Source organism: Seriola dumerili, unplaced genomic scaffold (genome assembly GCF_002260705.1).
Source record: "Seriola dumerili isolate Sdu_G_001 unplaced genomic scaffold, Sdu_1.0 BDQW01000024.1, whole genome shotgun sequence".
NCBI classification, from domain to species: domain Eukaryota; kingdom Metazoa; phylum Chordata; class Actinopteri; order Carangiformes; family Carangidae; genus Seriola; species Seriola dumerili.
This window is the reverse complement of record NW_019174279.1, coordinates 62967-86099: the sequence shown is the minus strand read 5'-3', so window position 1 is coordinate 86099 and position 23133 is coordinate 62967. Positions and strand designations below refer to the sequence as shown.

Below are 23133 nucleotides of genomic sequence, written 5' to 3'. Positions count from 1 at the left end.
CCGGCTACTCGCAACACTCCACCACACTTCTCCACTCTGTCACTTTTAGGCAGCTAACAACACTGTCAGAGTAGCTCTGTCTTTTTTCTGTGTCTCAGTGACTCTATCTTTTTTTTTTTTTCCTCCCTTTCTCTCCTCCTGTGTGTTTCACGGCTGTCACGTCCATATGTTGTAGAGTCTGGAGGAGGAGGAATGCTTCGCTCTTTGGCAGCTTCTCAACCTGTTCGGCCCATTCATTAGGGAGAGCGCGTGCTGATCTGGTCAAATAGCATTATCAGTGTGTGATTGTGGTTAATGAGCATCCATGCTTGGGCTGTGCAGGACCTCAGGCTTCTGGTCGTCAGATTGTTTCCACAGTGAGGAGTATGGGCAGCGCCCTGCCACCGATCCTCAATCAGCTGGCTTCTGTCTTCCCTGCCAGGCTAAAGCTGTTCAGGACAAATGGTCCTGTGGTGCTGACAGCAGCGATACAGAATGGCTGCACTGCAAAAGAAATAAGAACCTTTTAATAAGTCATTTAAATCTCATTTCAAAGATTTTGGGACAAGATGCATTTACTTCCAGTCAAAATCCTTACATGTAGGCCTCGTGTGAAGTCCAGTTGAGTTGACCTGCAATATAGCAAGACTCACCAATGTCCAGTTTGACCTCTGGATGAAGGATTATCATGTTGCCATTTCAGTTTGTCCTTGCTCGACTGCATGCTGAAAGAAAATAAGCAACGGTATAGGGGGTGAATCATGGCCGTGAGTGCTTTGATAGGAATAGAGGGTGGTGAGAGTTAAGAGTTTCTTGTCTTGCCTGTGACTAAGTTTTGCAGTGCCAGTTCTTTTGTGGCTACAAGCATAAGAATATTAAACTGAAGATTGGCACCAACAGTGGCCCATCTTTGTGAGTCATGTCTAACCTCATTATTGGGACACATTTTCCTGTACATGGCAGAAAGAGAGTGTGAGCACAATGCTCTCTCAATCCTAGAATCCAGTGTGGCAGCAGTATCGCTGATCAATTAAAAACAGAGAGCTTTGACAAAACTCTTGAGATGTGAGAACTTTATATTGAGTGGTTTGGCTTATTTTATTATGTAAGTAACTGACTCATCATTTTGACTTGTCTGCTGGCCCTCACTGTCCCACTGCATCTGTATTCATTTCAGTTCTGCAGTGTCTCTGCATAAATCGATAATGTTGGTGAAAAGCTGTACAGCCGGCAGTAGTTTCTCTCGTTACCATTATGTTCTTTTGCTCTGATGAGCTCCCAACAGAACACAATTGCCTCTCCCACGGGCACTGTTTGTGTACATCCCAGTAGGTGGGCTTGTGTGCATTCCTTGATACAGTATATTTTTATGGTCTTTGTGTATGTGTGTAAAAAACGGAGTACATGTGGATATTTCTATCTGCGTGAGTGTATCTGCGCGCAGGCTTTAGCGAGGCAGTGTGTTTGCTTATCCTCCCTCTACTCTCCGGGCTTCATTTTTATGTAATGTTGCTCAATTCGAACCAGGTCCCCCTCAGCCCAGGGACCCCAGCAGCTGGCAGAAATAAACATAATGAGTTTTTCAGCATTGTAGCAGCGCTCTGAGCCCCTTTGAATTATAGAGATGTAGAGCGGTGGAGCATAGCTGCCGCGTGTCCACCCAAGGGAAGGTGCACCAGGAAGTACTCTCAGGCATCAATCAGCTTGGGAGGGAGGATGAAAAAGGATTAGATAGTGATGTCATAAATCCACTTGCTCTCCAGGAAGTGTGTCAGCACTGGGGATCTTTACAGAGTTTCCAGAGGATGGAACGGATTTGACTGAAGCAGTTGGAGGTGGAAATCCTTCGCTGTAGGAGCTGGGAATGATACCTAATAATTTTCAGCCTCCAAAGTAATACTGAAGGACTGTAATGTGAAAACCTTCACAAAGTCAGTACTACAAAACATGTGTATATGAAAGGAGTGAGCGTGCCTTTGCTGCTGTGCCAAGAGCCATTTCCTAGCTCCCTTTGATTGTAAAACAAAGCAAAATAGCAGTGACTGATAATGTAGCTAATAAACAGCAGATTTTTCTTTGAGCCAGTGACACCATATATTACAGTGCCCTTACTTGATGTGAAATCAGCACAGAGATGAGCACCCCTGACTCCAGACTCCAGACTGTACGCATGTCTAGAGTCCATATTCCCCTAGCTTTCTTTATTCAAGTTGTGGGTTCACCTAGATTTGTTCATCCATGCAGAACTCAGCAGCAATGTTCACTGACCATGTCATTTGCATACCACTATTTTCTGTACGTGTGCATGCACATGCAAAAGTGAACTTCCCGGGCTAAAGCTGATGTGAATCCCAGCTACTTTCCACCAACCACAGCAACAGAGCATCCTCGCAGACAAGGGAGTGACTTGGCAAGTTCCCCCAGAGAAAGAAAACTCTCCGGTCAGCAGACATCGTCAGATGGGTCAAACAACAGAATCTGTAGCAGTATATATATGACCCATGTGCTCTTATCATAAAGCGTGAAGTGTCCGCCTTAGGAAGAGTTCCCTTTTTATGCAAAATGCATGCTTGAGACAGTGAATTTCATAGATGTGCCATTTACAGCTCAGCAACAATCAAATGAGCTACAGCGAGAATGTTATTACCTGGGAAATTTTCAGGGACCTGATTATCACCTGGGCAATTTTCGAAGACTTGAAAACATTGCACGGTTTCTTTTGCAAAATGCCAGTGGAAAAGGTCAGAGTATGTCATAAACAGTGTGGATCCTGACTAGTTTAAACTTCACAGGATGCTGCTGACATTTGAGCATTGCCTAAATGTCACAGCACTGCTGAACAGGTGCCAATGTGGTTTTTAAGATGGGCTCTTACGACAGGATATTGCAGCATCCTCCTGGGGGCGTTTTCAGGAAAAGCAAAATTAGTTCAGCTACAAGATCTCGACCAGCAAAATACTTAGAGATGTTGTTGCAGAACAGCGTTGATTACCCAGCCCTGGTGTACACGCTGAAACTATGGCATGTCTCTTTTTACAGGATAAAGCAAGACTTCATTGCTGCAGGAGAAAAGTGTGGTTTCACTTGTTTACGTGTGAGTCATTTTTCCCACATATTTTCCCCTGCCATCCCTCACTTTAACCATCTCTTTCTCTCCTTCTATCTTCCACCTTCTTTAATGTCCTCCGGGTGTCATCAGGGGTGACCACCCTGAAGATAAGACACTGGAAATCCAGAAGCGTGTGTGTGGGTTGTATGTGTGTGCCTATCTGCGTAAGCACCTGTAATGAGCACCACATGTGTGTGCATCGGAGCCCAGGCTAATGAAGCCCAGTCCATTATTTATTTCCCGTGGCCCTGTCGCTTGGCCTGTCGATGCACCTGTGTACACATGCGCGCATATACACACACACACACACACACCATCTGTCTATAATGACCGTTCTCTTTCGTACTGCATAGCGCTACAGTCCCTGGAGTGGTCATTAGACGAAAGAAGGAGAGAGTGACTGAGGGAGAGAGACCAGTGCTTTGGGCGTAGATTTGGAACCAGTTTTTTGGTTGTGCTTTGTGGTGGGGGGTTGGGGAGGTCAGGGTAGGGTGGACCCATAATGCTTAGAAAGTGCAGTAGCACAGAGGAACTCAGCATATTTTGATTTCGCTCCCCACCTGGGTGGCTTGTATGGTTGGCGTGCTTTTCCTGCTTTCTTTTCCCTCTGTCATGAGAATACAATCTGCTACTGAGGTTACATATGAATCTTCCACAGTGTTCTGCAAAGAAATAATACAATACTTTCTTATATCAGCAGAGGTAACTGAATCCACCAAACCACTGCGGGTGACACCGTCAAGTTCAGCATGCTGCCACTGGAGTTATCGAAAACACAACAATTATTGTCAGCCGTTAGATGATGGATAACTTGTTAGAGTCCAAAAGTAAATTCAAAACCTCTCCTTTTCTGCTATTTTGTCTCTCCCTTCTTTTACAGTGATGGCCAGCTCTCAGCAGGGAGGCTGCTCCCATTATATCCACAGCACTTAGCTTTCTGGCCTTGTGGCCCTACCCAAATCCCCTCCGCTGGCTCCTGCTAATCCTCACCAATAGTAGAAGGACGTGGCAGACAGAGGGGGGGGAGTGAGGGGGGGATAGAAAGACAAACAGGCAGCTCAAATGTGGCTTCCATTTTAATAGGACTTCTTAATATCTCCCAGTGGTATCACAACTAACCTCACAAACTTCCCTTTGACACAACCTGATTCTGGTTCTACTCTGCAATGTATGTTACATTTGACATCACATTTGAAGCAATTTTCATTTCATATAAACACCAGCAATTACAGACATTCTCAGCATACATTACACCACTACTATAATTTAACAAACAGCTTGGGGCACTGTGTGTGTGCACCATGTGTGCGTGAAATGTGTGGTCGTGTGTGTTGCAAAACTGCAGATAAGAATTTGTCTCAGGTATCAGTAGACAAAGATGCCTCCATGCCACCGTCTGCTCCTTTTGTCATCAGGCTGAACAGGTCCAGAGGGAGAGTAAAGGTGAATTATTCATACAAATTTGCGTGTCTGTCTTCGCAGGGAGCTGAATGGAAATAACCTCACACGCATCACCAAGAGTGACTTTGCTGGACTCAAGTACCTCCGAGTTCTGTAAGTACTTGCCTTCCTGTTGATGTGTGATGATGAGATGTTTGTATATGTATCTGTGGTGCATGTCAGTGTCAGAGTTTATCTGTTCGTGCGTACCAGAGCTTGCAGTTCACAAGTTGTACAGACTTGCTGCTCAAATTAGCATAAACCCAGCGAAGCGGAGATGCTTCTGTCAAGAGTCCTACTCAGGAGTACATTAAGCTGCTGAGTGACTGCAACTAGTGATGTAATGGACTTCTCTCTTACTGTATTCTGTCTGTTGTAGTAGCACTTATTGTCCCTTAGACACACACACACTCACTTGCCCTCTGTTCCCACACATCAACATGTAATGTGTACACAAGCGCAAGTCCTAAATAGGCTCTCAACACAGTTAACATATTCAGGTGAAGTCATTGACTCCCTCCATGTTGAAATTAAAAAGCACTTGTGACTTAAAGTAGTTGCACAAGTGTCTATATGTGTGCGCGCACACTTGTGTGTAGTGCCATAGGTGATAAAAACGCTGCCAGAGGGGAAGCTGTGTAGACCTGAACACGTTTTAAATGTAACACGAGCTGCACATAATTCCTGCTACACAGCAAAGCCCGACTATTTTCAAGCCTCATCGTTACTCGCCCATCCCCCTGCTCCCCCCTTTTCTTTTTCTCCTTTGCTCCCACAGCTCCTTGTCCCCTCTCGTCTTCCCATGCATGCCTCCTTTTCTGCACCATCTTCTACCCCCACGCCGAGGTTAAATGCCTTCATGTCGCCAGCTTGTCACTAGCAAGTAAGAAGGAAACAACTCCTTGCAGGGGTACTAAAAACAGAACTTCCCTTGCTGTAAAAGCCTGATTCTCTCACACCACCACCACCACTGCGCTACATGTAACACACTCTCTTTCTGCAATGTCAGCCAACCATATACATGATGCATGATTAGAATGGTGTGGGTGCATGGCATGTCTGCATGCGCAAAAGTCTGTCTCTGTGTATTGGGTCTGATCTTTCTGGGGCAACAGCCACAAGACTAACAGCAGGTCGACCTCTGATCCTGCTGACCCCGGGGCAACCCTCAGAAGGAGCCAAACAGGAACAGAGGTTTATCTTTACAGTCAGCTGCCATCCATCCTGTCAGTCTAAAATCAACACAGCTGATTTACCATCATTCATCTGGCACTGGGTGCTTGGCTGGTCTAGATCAGCAGTGTGTGTGTGTGTGTGTGTGTATGTGTCTGTGTCTGTGTGGGGAGATGCAGAACAATAGAGGAACAATCTTTGGAAAAATAGATCACAGAAATTGAAGGCTACATGCCCTCAGACTGTCTGCAAAAAACTTTTCTCAATTCAGAAGTACTCATCACAATTTTTTTTCACTTCCATCTAAATTCATGAGAAAGAGATCGGAGGTGAATTGCACTTTTCTCTCTATGTTTATGGAGTGCGAACAGTGATTAGCATTTATATTCGATGGGGAGGAGGCCCAGACTGCTGAGCTGCAGCGCGGCGTGGCCTCACAGGAGACATGAGAGGTTGCCTTCAACACAGAACAGTTGTATACGTAATGAAGGAAAGCTCTTGTTGCTTCTAAAGCTGCTGGACACTTTTCTCTCCTTCCTGACCTTGTGTTATTGTAACACTTCCAAAACCATCCAAGCCTCTTTTTTGTGCGTTAGCTTTGGCAGTGTAGGTGGGGAAAGGAAGTGTTCCTGCATGTGTGTGTGTGTGTGTGTTTGTGTGTGTGTACTGTATATTTGTGTGCATCCATGTTTGTTTGTGTTCGACTAATAGCCTTGATGTAGTGCCTGCAACTCTGATACTCTCCAACTATGCTATCCAACAGGTACACACACACACACACACACACACACACACACACACACACACACACAGAACCTACTTTCCTTTGATTGTGCCAATTGTAAAAACCTTGGAGCCCACATTAGTTTCCTCTCTAACACTTTCTGACCCCCTGCCTACCTTTCGTCTCGTCTCCGCCCAGCCGCTACACCCAGTGGACCACACCAGAGCCCGGACCCACACTTTCTGAGCCACCTTGGAAACTTTCCTGGCTGCTATCCCTGCGTCTTTTGCCAAGATTCCACACTGTGCCCTCAGTCCACACCACTGCCCCTCTCTCTCTGTGTGTGTGTGTGTGTGTGTGTGTGTGTGTGTGTGTGTGTGCGTGCGTGCGTGCGTGCGTGCGTGCGTGTGTGTGCAAGAGAGAGAGAGAGAGAGAGAGAGAGAGAGAGAAATAGAGAAATAGGTGTTGAATATACTGCACACAGCTTGAATATACATACTGCAAGAAGTCTTGCCACCCAAACCCCAAAGCCCCCTATACTTTGTTAAAGCCTGAGTGACCGTCTACAGACTCGTAAAAAAAGTCAAAGCCACACTGTATCATGTAGTTTCTAAGGCTCTCTGTCTGTTCTCTCTCTCTCTCTCTGCAGGCAGCTGATGGAGAATCAGATTACTGTGATCGAGCGTGGGGCTTTTGATGACATGAAGGAGCTGGAGAGACTGTGAGTACAACCAAGGCTGACCAGCAATAACACATTTTTATTTCTCTGCTAAACTTGAACTTCAAATCGTACTGATCTCTATTCAGCTCTTGTATTAGTTGAGTGTAATGAGCCTAACAGGAGGAACTGACTGTAAATGGTGTATCAAGTGTGAGGCACTTCCCTGTCATTTCATTGTGGTCGGATGGTGCTGAGAGGGTACAGCGTGGGCTGGGAGTATTTTTTTATTAGCTTTGCCTGACAGGAATGCCCTCGGTGGGATGTGTGGGCTTAAGAGGCCTCCCCCACCGCAGACCCTGGCTCATCTGGACAGCACCAGGACTCCTCGGCAGCTTGTAAACTGGCTGGGAAAACACACAGACAAACACGGTCAACCACACCTCAACCAGCTCATTAGCAAATCAATAGTGCTACCCGCATGGAAACCTGCACAGCAGATGATTTTATGGACACATGCCGTCATGCACACATAGTGGTTAACTTTCCCCTGATCTGAAACCCACATTAACAATTTACATTACCATACTGGAGGCCGTGTAACAACTCGCCTTCCCTCCTCCACTGTATTCAACTGATCCCAAACATTGGGTAGACATATCCATGTGCCAGACCAATGTGGAAATTAAGCGGCTCGTTTCTCTAATGTTTAAAAGCCACTTACCCACCAGCAGGTACAGTTCAGTGTGAACAGAGCAGCAGCAGACCATTAATGCCCATTACGCACTAAATCTCCACCTCAGCTGGCCAAGCGCTCTTCTTAGTGTATACAGTGAGTGGCACAGGTCCCAACATCTGTCTGAATGTGTCTGAAGGCATGGCAGCGGCCTGCCTTACAGATTTGTAGCCTCTCTGTGCCACAGCCGCTGCATTCACTCCCATGTGCCTCCAATGGGCCATTCAGAGGGAAGAGAGTTGTGGTTTCCAACAGATTAGCAACAGTCTGTTCCTCATTGACTTAATTGTTGTATTTGAATAAAGCCTGCCAGTCTTGGACGTTAGTTGTTCGACATGGAGTCTGTTGCCAACCACCATTCCTGTCAGTGCTTCCTTGGGCTTGAATAGGCTCATCCATTTCTCTTAATTTTATTTAGAAACATCTTGTTTTGATAGTTTTTCCCAGATAAAATCTGTTCCTGTTCAGATAACTGGTGGATGTAATTCACTTGTTTAAATGGGAATGTTGCTATTCCGTTACTCTGGGAAAGTCACGAGAGCGCTGAATTTTACTAAGCGCAGCATTGTAATTTAACTGTGCGGAGATAATTTACGGCTCTGTCTCTCACTAGCAGTTTAATTCCCCTGAACTTTCAGCTGGATATTTATGTGACATTCTGAGCACAGTGAAACACAATAGCCTGTGGCTAAGCCGATTCTACGGCAGCTAGCAGAAATTATTCACAGCCTACACACTCAAGGGCACACATGCATAGACACACACACAAACTCACTGGTTGATCATATGTTTTCCCTGCCGCAGGCGACTGAACCGTAATCAACTGCAGCAGCTTCCTGAGCTGCTGTTTCAGAAGAACCCTGCCCTGTCTCGACTGTAAGTTCACTTTTTTTATTTCATTTGAGTACACGCTCATTTTTTCTTTTCTGTCAGTATACACACCATCTCTCTTTGTCTTTCCTTTATTATGCAAGCCACCAAAAAGTTGCTCAGAGATCTGATGTACTACAGCTATATACTGCACGGCATGGTTTCAAGAAGTCTGATGAATGTTTGCTTTGGTTTGGTTAAACATAATTAAAGAACAATTAAGCTTCAATTGCGCTTGCTGGAAGGTCATCAAGTCTCATTAACATTAAGACTTATTAGGTGAAGTGTGTGAATTATACCCTGTGATTTCCACTGTGCTGTCTGTCTGTGAGACTAAATGCACCGGATGAGTGGAAATCTTGAGTTCTTTGCACATTGTTGGGCCTTCATGCCAGGTCATCTGCAGTTTCTCTGTGCTCGCCTGTCTGCAAGAGAATCCACTGGTGACAGGGAGTTGGTGTGACATTGGGACTTGAACTAAGGGACACATTAGACTTTGAACTCTGTTCCAGGTGAAAGGATGTCTGTGTTACTTAATGAGGTCGTTTTATGTCACTGGAGAGGTCCCTAAAGCTCCCTCTGCCAATGGACTCAAATACCTCCATCCTATGAATGAAATGTGTCATCACAGTCTTGATTTTGTTTCAACTTGTGAAGACCTATCCGATAATATCACACACCAACATATTCTTACACTCATGCACCCCATACAGTGAGACAATCCCACAGTAATGCTAAACTTTTATTCCCATCTGCAACGAAGCTCCATGTTTTTTTTTGTTTTTTTTTCATGCTTCAGGATAATCAGCGTCCCTGTTGCTAGCTGATCATTCCAGCTCCCATTATTTCAGTTCAGATTACCTGAAGCATCTGGGAATAATGAAACAGTGGGACATGGAAAAATCATTTCCCTCCCTTCTATCCACATAGTGGTGCTACTAACCCATGATCCCGGCCTCAGCCCTCCATCTGTTTATCTTGCGTTTGATGTTTTAACACCATCTTGAATCTATCTGTCACTTCCTCGCAACTATCTCCCCACGTCACCTATCATTATGCCAAAACCAACCTGTGGGGCTTAAGGGCAAAGCCTCATCCTTTTTGGGGGCAAGGCTGGCCCCGCTTGTGGCTTGCTAACACTGAGCAGCACTGAGTTGTCTGTCTAGCTGGAACAGACGCAGAGCAGACCGAGGCCTTCCAGACCAGTGGATGGCCTTGAACAAGCGTGATTAGTCCATCTGGAGCAGCGGGCTTTGCCAACAGCCAGAGGATTGTGCTAGCACAGCTCCCCTGTTTCATCCAATCTAACTTCACGCTCATTATTCTAAACCTAGCGCTGGCTTTTCTGCCATGTTCTGGAGAATGAGACTTTGTTTAACATTGCTTAATCGAATCGCGATGTGTCTGTGTATACACTCATTTGTTCTTTATCCTTGGCTGGATGTAAGAGAACTGTAATGGATCTTGTAGCTTTTCAGGTGTGGAAGTGCCGTACATTCTTTAACAGTAAAAACAAATCTACCATCCAGGGCCGTGGAATCAAAAATAATGCAATCTTTATGGTGCCTGTGTTTGACTGATAGATACTACTTTATGAAAGACTTTTAGTGCTTGTAAAAAAAATTAGGTCTAGTAGCGTGGGATCCGGACCAACAGTAGAAGACAAAGGTTTTTCCTAATGTGTTTCTTAACTCCTGAGCGGTGTGTCTGGGCCACACCGTAAGTTCTGGTTCCAGTCTGATGCGGTTAGGTTACAGCCTTGTCTCGCTCCCGCCAGCAGCTTTTAATGGACTTAAAAGGTTCTCAGCTCCCAGAGGAAGACTTTTGCCGCTATTTCATTTCAGCATTTGTGTGTGTGTGTGTGTGTGTGTGTGTGTGTCTGATCATGACAGAGAGAGAGACAGAGAGAATGAGAGTCTATGGTTGCGTCTGTATGCGTGTGTTTCTTTACACTTGCTCAAAGTTCTTACCAGGGCTTGTTAGGGTCTGCCTTTATGATCCTAACAAGAGGGTTAATGTGAAACCCCGCTGCCCTCAGGTGGAGCACTAACCCAGATGGTTTCTGTCCTCATGGATGCAGGATTAATTGTCCCCCTTCTCCTTTTCTTGTACTTTTTACACTCTTCCTCTCGCTCTTTCTCTCTTTGCTCATTCTGGAGTGAGGGCTCGAGGAAAAGCTTGTATAACAAAGTGGCTATTTGTCTTAGACACCCCGCTGAGAGGACAAACAGAAAGAAGGACGTCGGGGATAGAGGAGGGAGGGATGGCAGATGAGATCGTTGCTCTCATTAAACTTTAGAGGAAAAGCTAGCTGGGTTAATAAAAAGGCTGTCGGTTAAATGAGCAATGGAGTGTTGTTTTGTGGGGAGTTTTCAAACACTTGACTCCCATGCAGCCATTAAACTAATGGGGTAATGAGTTTTCACTACAAAGGGAAGATGGAGAGTTAATGCAAGTGTTTTTACTAGTACGCGGATTTTGAAAAATGGCACTGTTTTCTATTGACTTCACTAAAACCTTCTAATAGGAAAAAAAGAGAACAAATTAATGTGTAGATATAATAACTTTTTTAACTTTTGCTTGAACCTAAATTGGTTGAAAATGTAATGTATTCTTTGTTTCATGTGCAAAACAGAGCTGAGGTAGTGCAAGTATATATTACTGCTCTCCGTTTTGAGAGCCTACCTCTTTATCTGCACCCCTGCTCCTCTGTCTCTTCCCATGCACGAGAGATACCAGAGACAATGATGCATGAGCGGCAGAGGAGAGATAATTGGAATTGATTAGAGATGATTAGAGATAGTTAGAGTTAGTTAAAGCTGCCTGTGATGGATGGCACTGACGAGAAGGTATGGGAACCGGCGGCGCAGAGGTGAGAGGCGCAGCACAGAACATCAGTGAACAATAACAGTGAAAATAGAGTTGCATTCATCACTGTTAACGACCTGTTGCCCCCCAGCCCACCACCCCTGACTTCTCCTCATCCCACTTCCACTGCACTTCAGATCTGTAATCTACTCATCCATGTCTGTAATTAGTGTCTTTTCACAGTGGGAGAGCAGGAGGAAGGAAGGATGGCAGGATGGTGGAAAAAAGAGAGGATAGGTGAGAGGAGTCGGAGGAGTGCAGAGCCTGATAGCTGGCCCCGGGGAATAGCATCTGGTTTGGGCTCAGGATGGGGGGTTGGGGGAGCGGAGGAGGCGAAGGGGTATTTTGCGGTTTTTGATTACCGTGTTGCTTGTTGCTGCCACAAACAAATGCCGGCAACAACACAGGCTTGTTTGAAAGGGGTGTTGCTTTCATTAAGGGCTAATGTGCAGTATTACGTGGTGGGGTGAGGGGACAGTTAGGAGAGGTTTTCCCTTGTGTATCTCCCCAGGAGGTATCGAGAGGGAGGAGGGAGGAGGGAAGGGTGTGGTAGTACCTGCACTACAGGGGAGCTGAGGAAACCCTGGCAAAGGATTGGAGAGGGGGTGTGTCTCATCCTCCTTTAAGATCCCTTTTTCCATCTTTCATTTTCGTGTTAACGCTTGACGACGGTTATCCTGATATACACAAACCTTAAACACAGGCTGAAATACTGGCTGGGTGACATACAAGCACATGCGCACACACCCACAGAAGAGAGGAAAAAAAAGAGGGAAAATGTAAATAACACCAATTAGACACAAACACACACAGAGTAACACTATAATTACATCTCTGTGTGCTAATGTGTGGATGGCAGGCATACACAAGGGATTACGTTCTTTATATGGCTTTGACTGTAGATAAAAGAGCGGCTTCAGCTATGTGTTGATGCCGAGCTGCCTGTTCTGTGTTTGTGTTGGAGAGATGCTGCTTTCTGTTTGTTGATCGCTTGATGCCGAGGGAACGGTAGCTGAGAAAAAAAGAATTGTTAGGAGGAAGGAAATCCAGAATAAATAATGTGCACTATCATTAAACCTATAAATCATCTCTCTGTCACAGTCTTCCCACTTGTTTTGGACCTTGTTACCGTCCAATATACAGTATTTTCTCCTTCTCGTTTGCTGCAGATTGACTGGCTTGCAAACTCAATTTGTTGTTCCAAAACTTTTTGTGCCACAAAGCAGGCAAAATAACTCTTTCAACTTTTGACTTTTTGTTTATGACGGCATGAAAGACTAAACTAATTTTTTTTTTTCCTTCCTCGTGACTGTTTTTAAGTGTTTGTATAATACTGTGCTGTGTGTGTGTGTGTGTGTGTGTGTGTGTGTGTGTGTGTGTGTGCGCGTGTGTGTGTGTGTGCGTGCGTGCGTGCGTGCATGTCTGGCAGGCTGTTAATGGTCTAAGCTGGTCTTGTCGTTTCCTTCGCTTTGTCTCTGCTGATGAATGACCTGCCTCGACGTGCTAGGTCTCTCTGCCTCTCTCAGAGGACCGTTTGGGCCCCCGCTTGGCAGCAGTCCCCATGGCAACCCGTCTTCATCTGGAGGTTTCTGTGCCATCGATGGCAGACATCCTGATTTCTTGACTGTGGTTTGTCTGACACTAAGTAAACACTGACAGCAAAGAGTTCAGTGAGGGAAGTTAACTTTGGGCACAGTGAAAGCATAATACCTGCATGCATCAGAGAAACTGGCTGCTTTACTTACCACCAGTGGGATCTATCCTTCCAGATAGTTATGGTTTATTTTATCCAGATTTAGAGATATATGTCTCTGAGATTTGGGACGCTGAAGACTGAAAAATTTAACAGCAGCATCACTTTACAATCCACTGAACACTCACGCAAAACTGTCAACAGTTTTTAGAGGGACTATTTTCTTTGGTAGTTCTGAAAATGGTTGACAGTGATATCTGTGGATTATCTAGAGTAATAGGGAGACTGCTTCTGGAGAGGGATACAGCTGCTGAATTTCTAAAATGTTATTTTTAAAAGCTGTGAGCACCAGAAACAAGACTTAATTCTCCTCCATCATACTGCTGTCAGAAAAGATATATCAAAACTTGAATAAATGGAACCAAAACTGTCATGGATGGCTGGATAGCACGAGAAATAAGTGAGGATTTTTCTTTTCATCCTAATCTCAGTGACTCTTTAAAGTTCTAACTTTCTAGATGCAGGGCTGGAGTTTTGGTTTGTGCAGGACTCTGAAGTACCTGACCTGGCTGCCAACCGAAAAATACCAGGCAGGCCTTAACTCCTTGCCCCTGCCCCTCTTCCTGCCCCTGTCCTTGTCAGCTGGTAAAAGTGGCTTTTATGGCTTGTCGCTGTTTTCTTTACGAGTCGGACTGTGTGTGAGAGAGAAATGCAGACCAAACCATGTGAGGAGAGCGGAAGCCAAAAGGGGGTAATTTAAAAACCACTCCGCCATCTGAAATATTCACAACCGCAGCACAATGGGAAAGAAAGAGAGAGAGAGAGAGAGAGAGAGAGAGAGAGAGAGAGAGAGAGAGAGAGAAAGAGAGGACAAAAAAAGCAGACAGAATAAAGAGGAGGAAAGTGAAAAAAGAGAGAGTGAGACGGTCAGAGGTGCAAAAGAGAGGAGCAAAGATGCAGCGAAAGCAGGAGAGAAACAGCAGTGTTTATATTTACTAACGATTCTGTGTCCTTCCTCATGAATAATTGAACAGATGGATTGAGGCTTGTTAAATATTCACACTAAAGCGCTGGGACATCAGTGCTGTTTTGTGTGTGTGTGTGTGTGTGTGTGTGTGTGTATGTGTGTGTCTGTCCAGTGTCTGGTACACACTGCTCTACATACCCGCTCATACCAGCTCTGATGCTCTAAATAATTGTACAAGCAAACATTCACACACACACACACACACACACAAGTTCTTCTGCGATGACCGTCCTAATCAGACACATATGCACATTCTTGTGTGTGTGCGTGCGTGCGCGTGTACGTACGTCTTCACATTGGGGACTGGCCTGGTCATTATGAATTGATACGGCATGAATAAGACATCACAGTGTGGTCTAGATCCGTCATGAGTATACACACACAGGGATTTCACTCACGGAGCTGCCGAAGAAGGAGGCCTCCTCCTCCTCCTCCTCCTCCTTTCTGTTCCGCTGCCGACAGTTCGCCTCTGTGACGGCTGGCCTCGCTTGGTCCAGATTGGACCTGACACACACGGGAGAAAAGGCTGCCCTCATGTCCTCACCCACACATGCACGCACAAACACACATACCCACACTTACTCCTTGGAATCTCAAAGCAGGGGCTTGAGGAATGCTACAGTCCCAGCCAGTAATAACCCATATAGTCGTGGTTGGGTTGTCCTGCTTGAGTGTGTATGAACACATGGTTAGTAGACATGTGTGTGCATAATGGCTCTGTACAGTCAAGCAGCATGGAGTATGAATGCAGCAATCAGAATGAGAAACCCAGTTCATTCATCACAGCCATAATAGAGTGCAATCTCCCTGCGATAGGTGTTCCCTCACTCAGCACATCTGTCCGTCTCGTTACGGCTCGGTTCAAGACCTGGGGTTTCGATCAACGCTATCTGCTCAGGATCATCATGTGGAAGTGTCGTGTGTGGGGAGCTTTGCAGGATGACCACAGTATCTGTGTGTAATCTCTAGTTATGAGCTGTTAGGGTCTGGACTCGAGGCTCTGGAGCTCAGTGTTGGAAGTAGCCCAAACAGACCCAAACACAGCCTCTCATCCCACGGGCGAGGCAGGGGAGAGGGAGAGGGAGAGGGGGGTCAAAGACCCTTCCCAACATCCTCCTAAGCAGGAGGAAGCAGGAAAGCGTCCCACACATGCGCATGTGTTGCCCCAGCACACATGCCCAGCAAACCCACACGCGTACAGTAAATGATTGTTCCAGCCCTATCCTGTGGCCTCGGGCTCTGTCTCTGATTCAGAGATTTAAAAAGAACAAACAAACAAACTGCAGGGCAAATTATGCCTTCAGACACACACACACACACACACACACACACACACACACACACACACACACACACACACACACACACACACGCAATCACACAAATGCCACTGCACACATACTTTACCCACCTCCTGCTGACTTGCTGCTGTAGCAACCAATGCTCTGCGGGGCTCGGACTCAGGCTGTTTACCTTTTCCGAGCGAGCGGAAGACACACAGAGAAAGGAAGAGTTGGGAAGTGAAATGTTTAAAAAAAAGGAGCCTCATATTTTCTGAACGAGATCTGATCCATTTGCTTGGGAAAAGTGTGGCGTAATGGATGGAAAGAGATTTTTGGATTTTTAGTTGTGTGTGTGTATATGTAATTATAGGCTCTAGATGCATCCCTTTATCCTCTGGAAGGAGAGTTTTTGGTTGAACTCTTTCCTCTTCCCCCGTGGCTATATTTCTGTGTGTTTGTGTATATGTGTGTGTGAACTCTGGGCTCTGTCTCCTCTCTGTCTGTGGTGAGCAGGTCCATTCCTAGGACTTTATACTTAGCACACCTCCAGGCCTTTTGTTCTTGACACGTTGCAGCTGAACTTGAAAGCTTGGTGACTGACTGTTTCACCATATAAAGACAACGCCTTGTGTACCTCGAGGTTAATGAGGTTAAGATGGAGCAGGTTAATGGTGAAAGAAGCAAACTTCTGATGACAGATGTGTTGGCTCTTGGTTGGCTCAATGAAAGAGGCAACTTTTGTCTTTCTGCAACCGCTGTTGAGATGGACACTGCCTTCTTCCTCTAGCTTCAACAGCTGCTAACTGGTGGTTGTGCACTGTGGTTGTGCTCTGACACTTCCATGTATTATATAACACTGACTGCATTTAGATGCATTGCAGTTATGCCAAAATCAAGGTAGCAGTCAGATTTATGCACTCATCATGTAAAAACAGTAACCAGGCAATCCTTCTGGTATTTAAGATGGAATTTGATCTGGCATTTTCATCAGACCTTGATTACAAATTAAACTTGGCATTCATACAGATTACTCTGGATATGTTTGGCATTTTATTTTGTGTGAAACTACAAAAACTACAAGCAGAATAGTCATGAAAACTACATCGAGTAATGTAAAAGTCTAGCATATAAAGCTACCATCTCCCCACCTCATCAGTATGAAGACTTTGTTTTTTAATAGGTATCACAATGGCAGCTCCAGCCTTATTAGAAGAGCCAGTGCCTCAGAATATGTTTCCTACCCAGTCTCTTCAAAGCTTTAATGAGTCTGTCTTTTCTAAATGGGTCTCTTGCAGAAAGGGAATGTTCTGCCTCAAATACATTAGGTAGCTTTTACTTTCCTCCCTTAATATCCCATAATAGCACTTTAAGTGTATAATCTATTATTTCCTTAAGAAATACTACTACAAAAAGCAACTTCTGAGCACTAGTCTGCCAAAACTCAAATCAAACAATGTGTCAGGATTTTCACAGTTTTTGTAAATGAGTCACTGCTACTGATACAAGATATAAGCAAAAATAGGATCAACCTCTGAATCCGTGGTTCACAGTGCATCAGATTTAAAGTAGAATAAATATAACACCAATAAAAATCCGTCTGTGTTCCCTGTTTTTACTTTCTGGCACTTTTCTATTGACCACCAGACACCCTGTCTGACAGCTGTGTATTTGAAAGTCAATATAATGTCTGAGTCATGTAAACACTTGAATCAACCTGTTTAACCATTTGTGGTCATTCACAGTAATGAGTTATGTGTGCATGTAAACACAGTCAGTGTGACTAGTGGGAGGAAACAAACAGGCGCAGCACCTGGAAAATAAAGTTTAAACACTCGTCTATTACAACTGTTTTAAATGTTGAATGTAACCAGAACCTTCTATCCTCTGCCTCTGTGCTCTGCGCTCTCTCTCCTCAGCCATCCTACCGTCTCAGTAAACAAAAGACACTTGTCTGCTTAGGTACGTGGTCTGCCCACATTCCAGTAAAAAGACATATTGAGCCGCGCAGGGCTGGTGAGCATAGCAAGGAGGAAAAACTGAATTCCAGTACAAATGCCTATCTGTTTCCAATATTGGCTCCCTTTCACAATACTCTCCTGCTGGTATCACAGCGTGCAGCAGTAATCTCATTAGCCCCAGAGTGCATGTGTATGCCTACTGTGGAGATATTTTTTGGTGAGAAACAGTATGTTGTTCTGTGCAGGGGGTGCCTTTCCTTCTTAGCTTTGTATACAGTATAACAGGAAATCGCTGGAGGATGGAATCGATTCCCCTTCCCTGCTGCTTCAACCAGGAGTAAAGCTACACAGACAAAGATGCACACACACTTGCTCCACCCAAACAAAGCTTCCAGAAATGAGTGTTACAGCTGAGATGCGGCCAGATCTTGTATATGTGTGTGTGTGTGTGTGTTTACCTGTTGTGCGTTGCAAATTGAGCAGGGCCTGCAGTCACACCAATCTGACACCTCGGAGGAAGCGAAGAGGAGGAGAGAGGCATTGAGTATTGATTGTGAAGGAGGGAGTCGCAGGGAGATAGAAGGCACAGCTGGAAAGCAGAAAGGATGAAAGAGGAGAGTAGGGAAAGGGAAATGAAGGTGAGGCAGGAGAGGTATATGAAACATATTTTGTAATTATTCATCCTATGGACAACATATTTTACATCTGATGTATTACGTATACATCCTAGAAAGTAGATTTTTTTTCCCCTCGTGAACTTTAAATTGTTTTTTCCGGTAGTTTCAAATCCTTTTCTCCCAAATCCAGTGTAGCGCTGCAATTCAATCAAGTAAATAGATGGAGAATGAGGGGAGTAGAAACAGAGTAAAATGAGTTAGAGGGCAATAGAAGGACCTAAAAGTGACAGATAGTGCCTGGGAAGCAATAAATAGTGTGGGGATAGAGTAAGTGCGTTTGGCAGATAAAGCAAAAGAAAGAAAAAGAGGCAGAGAGAAGAAAGATTGGCCTCATCTGTAGACTTTGAAAGGATTCTCATCTCTTCTCATCTATGTGGCCGTGCTGGGAGACAGAGAGGGAGAGGGAGCCAGGGGCACCTGCAGTGGAGCTTTAGCCAAAAGCCCCATTATCACTTCAAAGCTGGACTCTGCTGGAGGAGGCCTGTGTGACACTGGGGCCCTACGGAGGATGAAACACCGCGCAGAGATAGGACTAGAAAGCCTCCTCCCTCTGCCATCTTTCCCCGTTTTCCCTCTATCATCCCCCCTGCCCTTTTTACTGTACCTCACTTCCTCTCTGTCATCTACCTTGTCCTACCTTCCTTATCGCTTCCCTTTCCTCCCCCTCCATTACTTCCTCCCTGCGTCTTATCTGTATCTTTAGCACCTGGCTGCCTGGATGGCAAGCCCTATAAGAGATCTCTTTCTACTCCTCTTCCCTCCTGGCTGAATTTCTCCATCCTCTCTGGCTTATAAAAGGCCCCGGGACTGGAAGCCCTGATGAGCCCCAGGCTGTGGTAATGAGCTTGCAGGCCCTTTCATGTGGAGATCAAGCCGATGGCTGGAGGGGGTGTTGTTGGTGCTGGTGTTAGTGGAGTAGATAATACCAACACTGGATCTTGGCTTGTAGAATAGAAGAGGAGTAGGTCAACCCCAGCCCAGACCTGCAGTTGCAGACGGTTCCCATGAAGTCAAGAGCGTTGCAGCCAGACGCAGAGACACACAATACTGTCAAAGAAATCATTATAGTCTGTGTAAGTTATAGCATTCCTCTGTCCAATACATTATCCCTGAGACCTCACTGATATTTACAGGCCACAGAAGGTCAGATACTTTAAACAGGACAACAGTAAAGGCCAGAAATCAGTGGCAAACACACAAACTTATACAACGTTTTCCATTACTACACTCCACTTTCTCTCTGAGTGTGTCAACACTTCATAAATTTGACATCTGGATAAGTCCAGGGACAAAGAAAGGGCAACAGAGGGATGTTTGAGCAAAGTCTGATGCTCTTTGATTTGACTTCGCCCGGAAGCAGCGTCGCCACTCCTTAAATCCTCCTCACCCACCCCTGTTAAATCTGCCAAAACCAATCTATGCGTGTGTGTGTGTGTGTCTATTAATCCGTAATGCCTAGCCACACACCATTATTGCGCCCTCCCCCTGACACCTTCATTAGGCCCACAGACAGGGATTATTCCTGACATGTGGATTAGGCCACTTTCCTGGCCACGTCATAGCACAGCTGCGATGTTTATGCTTGTTAATATTGCAACCAGTGATTATTCTTTATTATAGATGAAGTTAGTATTTAGTCTGTTACATGTAAGAAAACTAGTGAGAAATGCTTCCAAACCCAGATTTACAAGGGTCTAAAAAAGAGACAAGTAGCCAACTCTCATACTATGTCAGTGTAAGTTTGTGCAAAAGAAAGAAAATGACAATCTGTGAGCGTGCGAGCGTGCGTGCGCGTGTGTGTGTGGTATACACTAGTAGCAGAGAGGTTATGCCCAGGTTCCACTTCATAAAGCTGTTGTAAAAGAGAGGAAGCCATTCATGGCTAACAAAGAGTTTTCACATGAACAAGCTAACAGGCTAGTGCCCGACAGCCCTCCACACTTCCTCAACACTCATGTCACCCGTTTTATTCCCTCTCTATTTCCTCTCCTTCCACTTGCTCGACTCTTTCTCATAAGTTAATTGGTAAAATGTCTAAGTTTTGAGTTTGGAGAGTGCGCTGGAGTGTCAGTTTCAGTAACTGAAGAGACCTCTTATTGGAGTTGTTTTCACTGTCAGAAACTTTGGCAGGAGATAATGACAGAAGCCGTATCAAAGATGGATACGCAATAAATACCTCAGTGAAATCATTACAGCATGAACCAGTTATCTGGGCGGGTTTGTCTTTGTCTTTTTATAGTATAGCTCCTAATAGTTTCTATGGAGACTGAATTGGCAGAGTGTTGTTATGCTGCGTTTGGCCCCTCGGCAATCTCACCCTCATTCACCTTCCTACCTGTGTTTCTGGATATAGAAGCTGAAAGATGGTGATACATCTGTGTTAACACCCTCGCTCCTCCAAGGGCAGAGAGATGGAGAACCGATAAGTTTCGTTCACATTATGAGTAAAGTCAAAGCTTTGGGATGACAGTGTCAGCAGTCAAATCTGTTAAAAGTTTCCTGGGCCGATTGTAGGAAATGTGGAAGTTGTCATAGCGCTGTCAGTCCTGAGTTAGTCTGCGTAGCATAACAAAGATATTTTCAGCGTCTGACAGACGTCTCTACGGAGCAGCCGATTACGTAATATTTTATTTTTCCCTTTTTTCCCTGCTTTTCACTTTACTGGCTTTACTCTTGGCATCCCCTCATACTGTGCAGATGGAGAGAGGAGGTTGGGGTAGAAAAAAGGTAAAAGTCGGATTGTTTTGCTTTTTTTTTTTTTTTTTAAGTTGTGAGAGTGAGCTGAGCGGAGCAGAGTTGAACAGAGACGTCCAGCGGGGTTAGAGAAGCACAGCCTGGTTTCCCAGGCAGGCACCCTCTTTGTGACACGGTTAAAGATGTGTCCTAACACCATTCTCATCACCCCTCATCCCCTCCTCTCCCCACCTCGGCTCCCATCCCTCCATCCCTCCATCCCTCCCTCCACCTCCAGAGAATAGCCTGCCCTTTGCTCAAGCCATTCCGTCTCCTTGGAGCTCATTGTTCCCTGGTTGCTAGGCGATAGTTGGGGCCTCATTTGGTCACCTTGGATACAGGGGGGAGCCTGGGTATTTGGTATGGGGTCAGGGCTGACAGAGGTGATGTGAAGGTGTGTGTGTGTATGTGTGACTACGTACAAGGTTGTGTGCACGCATTGTTAGCCATCAAAGTGTGTGGGTGTGTGTGTGTGTGGGTGCGTGTGTATATGTGCGCGTGTGTATGTGTGTTTGGTTAAGGGTCAGGCGTGACAGCACCGGTACAATAGGGTGGGGTGTGACCAACCCCTCCTTCACCATTTATTAGCCTATTCAGTCACCCACTCCCCTGCTCCGAGCCAGGCTGGGCCAGGAGGCAGCCGAGCTGTCAGTCAACAGGGAGGGGGAGGGGCAGCGAGGGGATCCCAGAAAACATAATTAATGTGTAACACAAGAGCTGCCGTATAGCTCTAAAGAGGAAATTAAAGAAACAAGCAGCCACTGTAACAGCAATTACACAGCACTGAATAGACCACTGTCTTTGAGTTGTCAATACTGTTTCAGGCACTCACACCTGCTCTGGCTTTCATCTCTCACCCTCTCTTACTCACCCTCTCTCACTAACCCGCTCTCTCTCTCTCTCTCTCTGTCGTCCTTTCTTTCCATCTACCCTGTGTGTTTCTCTCATTCTGTAAAACACACACCAGGGGAGAGCCTCTTTGTCAACCGCCCTCCTGAATTCCGATCCTCAATCGTCAAGCTGGCCGTGGCTGGCCGGCCTTGGAGAGCCCCGGAGTGGCTTTCATAAACCTCCACCGAACACACACACACACACACACAAATGTATACTATTGTTGCCAAAGCTGAAGCACTCATCAAGAGAGTATGAGTAGTGAAATGAGCAAAACGGAGAGGAACATTTTTAGAAAATGAACTCTTATTCAAATCAGGCCCATTCTCTCCTCTTTTCCTCTCTCTCTCTCCCCCTCCCTCCTTCTCTCCCTCTCTCCACCTCTCTCTCTTTTGGTGCTTCTGCAGTATAGTCTATATGGTCTGTGTGACTTTGAGGCCTGTTTTCTGATATCATTAGGTTCTGCGGTGTATCCCCGAGCCCTTAGAGCAAAACCAGCAACGAGTGTTTTACCCCCAAATTAAGCTTCATTAAGGATGACTCACTGTCAGTGTTATGTGTCTATGAGTCACCAGTGTGTGTTTTGTTTCCTTTACACAACTTCTTAACACGAGACAGGCTGACCTTTCCTCTTTTCTTCTGCCTCTCAGCTGTGTGTCCCTCTCCCGTTATCTCTTCCTTCTGTTTTTTCTGGGCCTGCCAACATTACAAGACAGTGTGTCACAGCTGTACGTTTTATCCTGGCAACACTGCGAGTAGCAACAAACTAGCACCCAGAATGGATTTTGCAACGCGCTGCAGAAAAGCTCTGTGGTTGCTGTGTAGAAAAAGAATTCCCTCGGGAATCAGTTCTCCTCCTGCAGCGTCTACATGTGTGGCTTCCAAAAACCAAGCGCGGAGCTAAAATTGCTGCAGATTACCAGCTAAATCACTGCCTTGTGTTCTCAACGTTCATAATGAATCCGAAGGAATGTGGTGTCCTCACCTGAGCTGTTACTGATAGCACATGTGAAGTGGATCTGACATGCCCACACAGAGGGAAAAAGAAGAAAAGCCTGGCACTGAGGAGGGCATACCTGCGCTGAGAGGAAGGGTGTGTCTGGCCTGTCAGGGTTCACCGTTCTGACAAAACCGCAGATGTTAATGCAGCAGAAAACAACTCCAGAAAACTGGCATAGAAAACTTGGGCTCAGTATGACATCGGGAGAGTCAGCTTTGCCTTTTCCGTGCCTCACGCAGTTTCCGGAAGAGTCATTAAGGAATCATTGAGTGAGGAAGCAGAGAGATTCATATTCATGGAATTCATCAAAACAA

The 23133-nt window shown here is 45.5% G+C and overlaps 1 protein-coding gene across 5 annotated transcripts in view; it reads left to right on the top strand.

Moving 5' to 3' along the window:
• The window catches only part of slit1 (slit guidance ligand 1), an 86565-nt gene that overhangs the window by 6881 nt on the left and 56551 nt on the right, over positions 1-23133 (top strand). For all 5 annotated transcript variants that reach the window (XM_022762425.1, XM_022762434.1, XM_022762416.1 and 2 more), the window contains exons 2-4: positions 4571-4642; positions 7075-7146; positions 8624-8695. In XM_022762425.1, coding sequence (XP_022618146.1) covers positions 4571-4642; positions 7075-7146; positions 8624-8695 — 216 coding nt within the window. The remainder of the gene's footprint in view (positions 1-4570; positions 4643-7074; positions 7147-8623; positions 8696-23133) is intronic.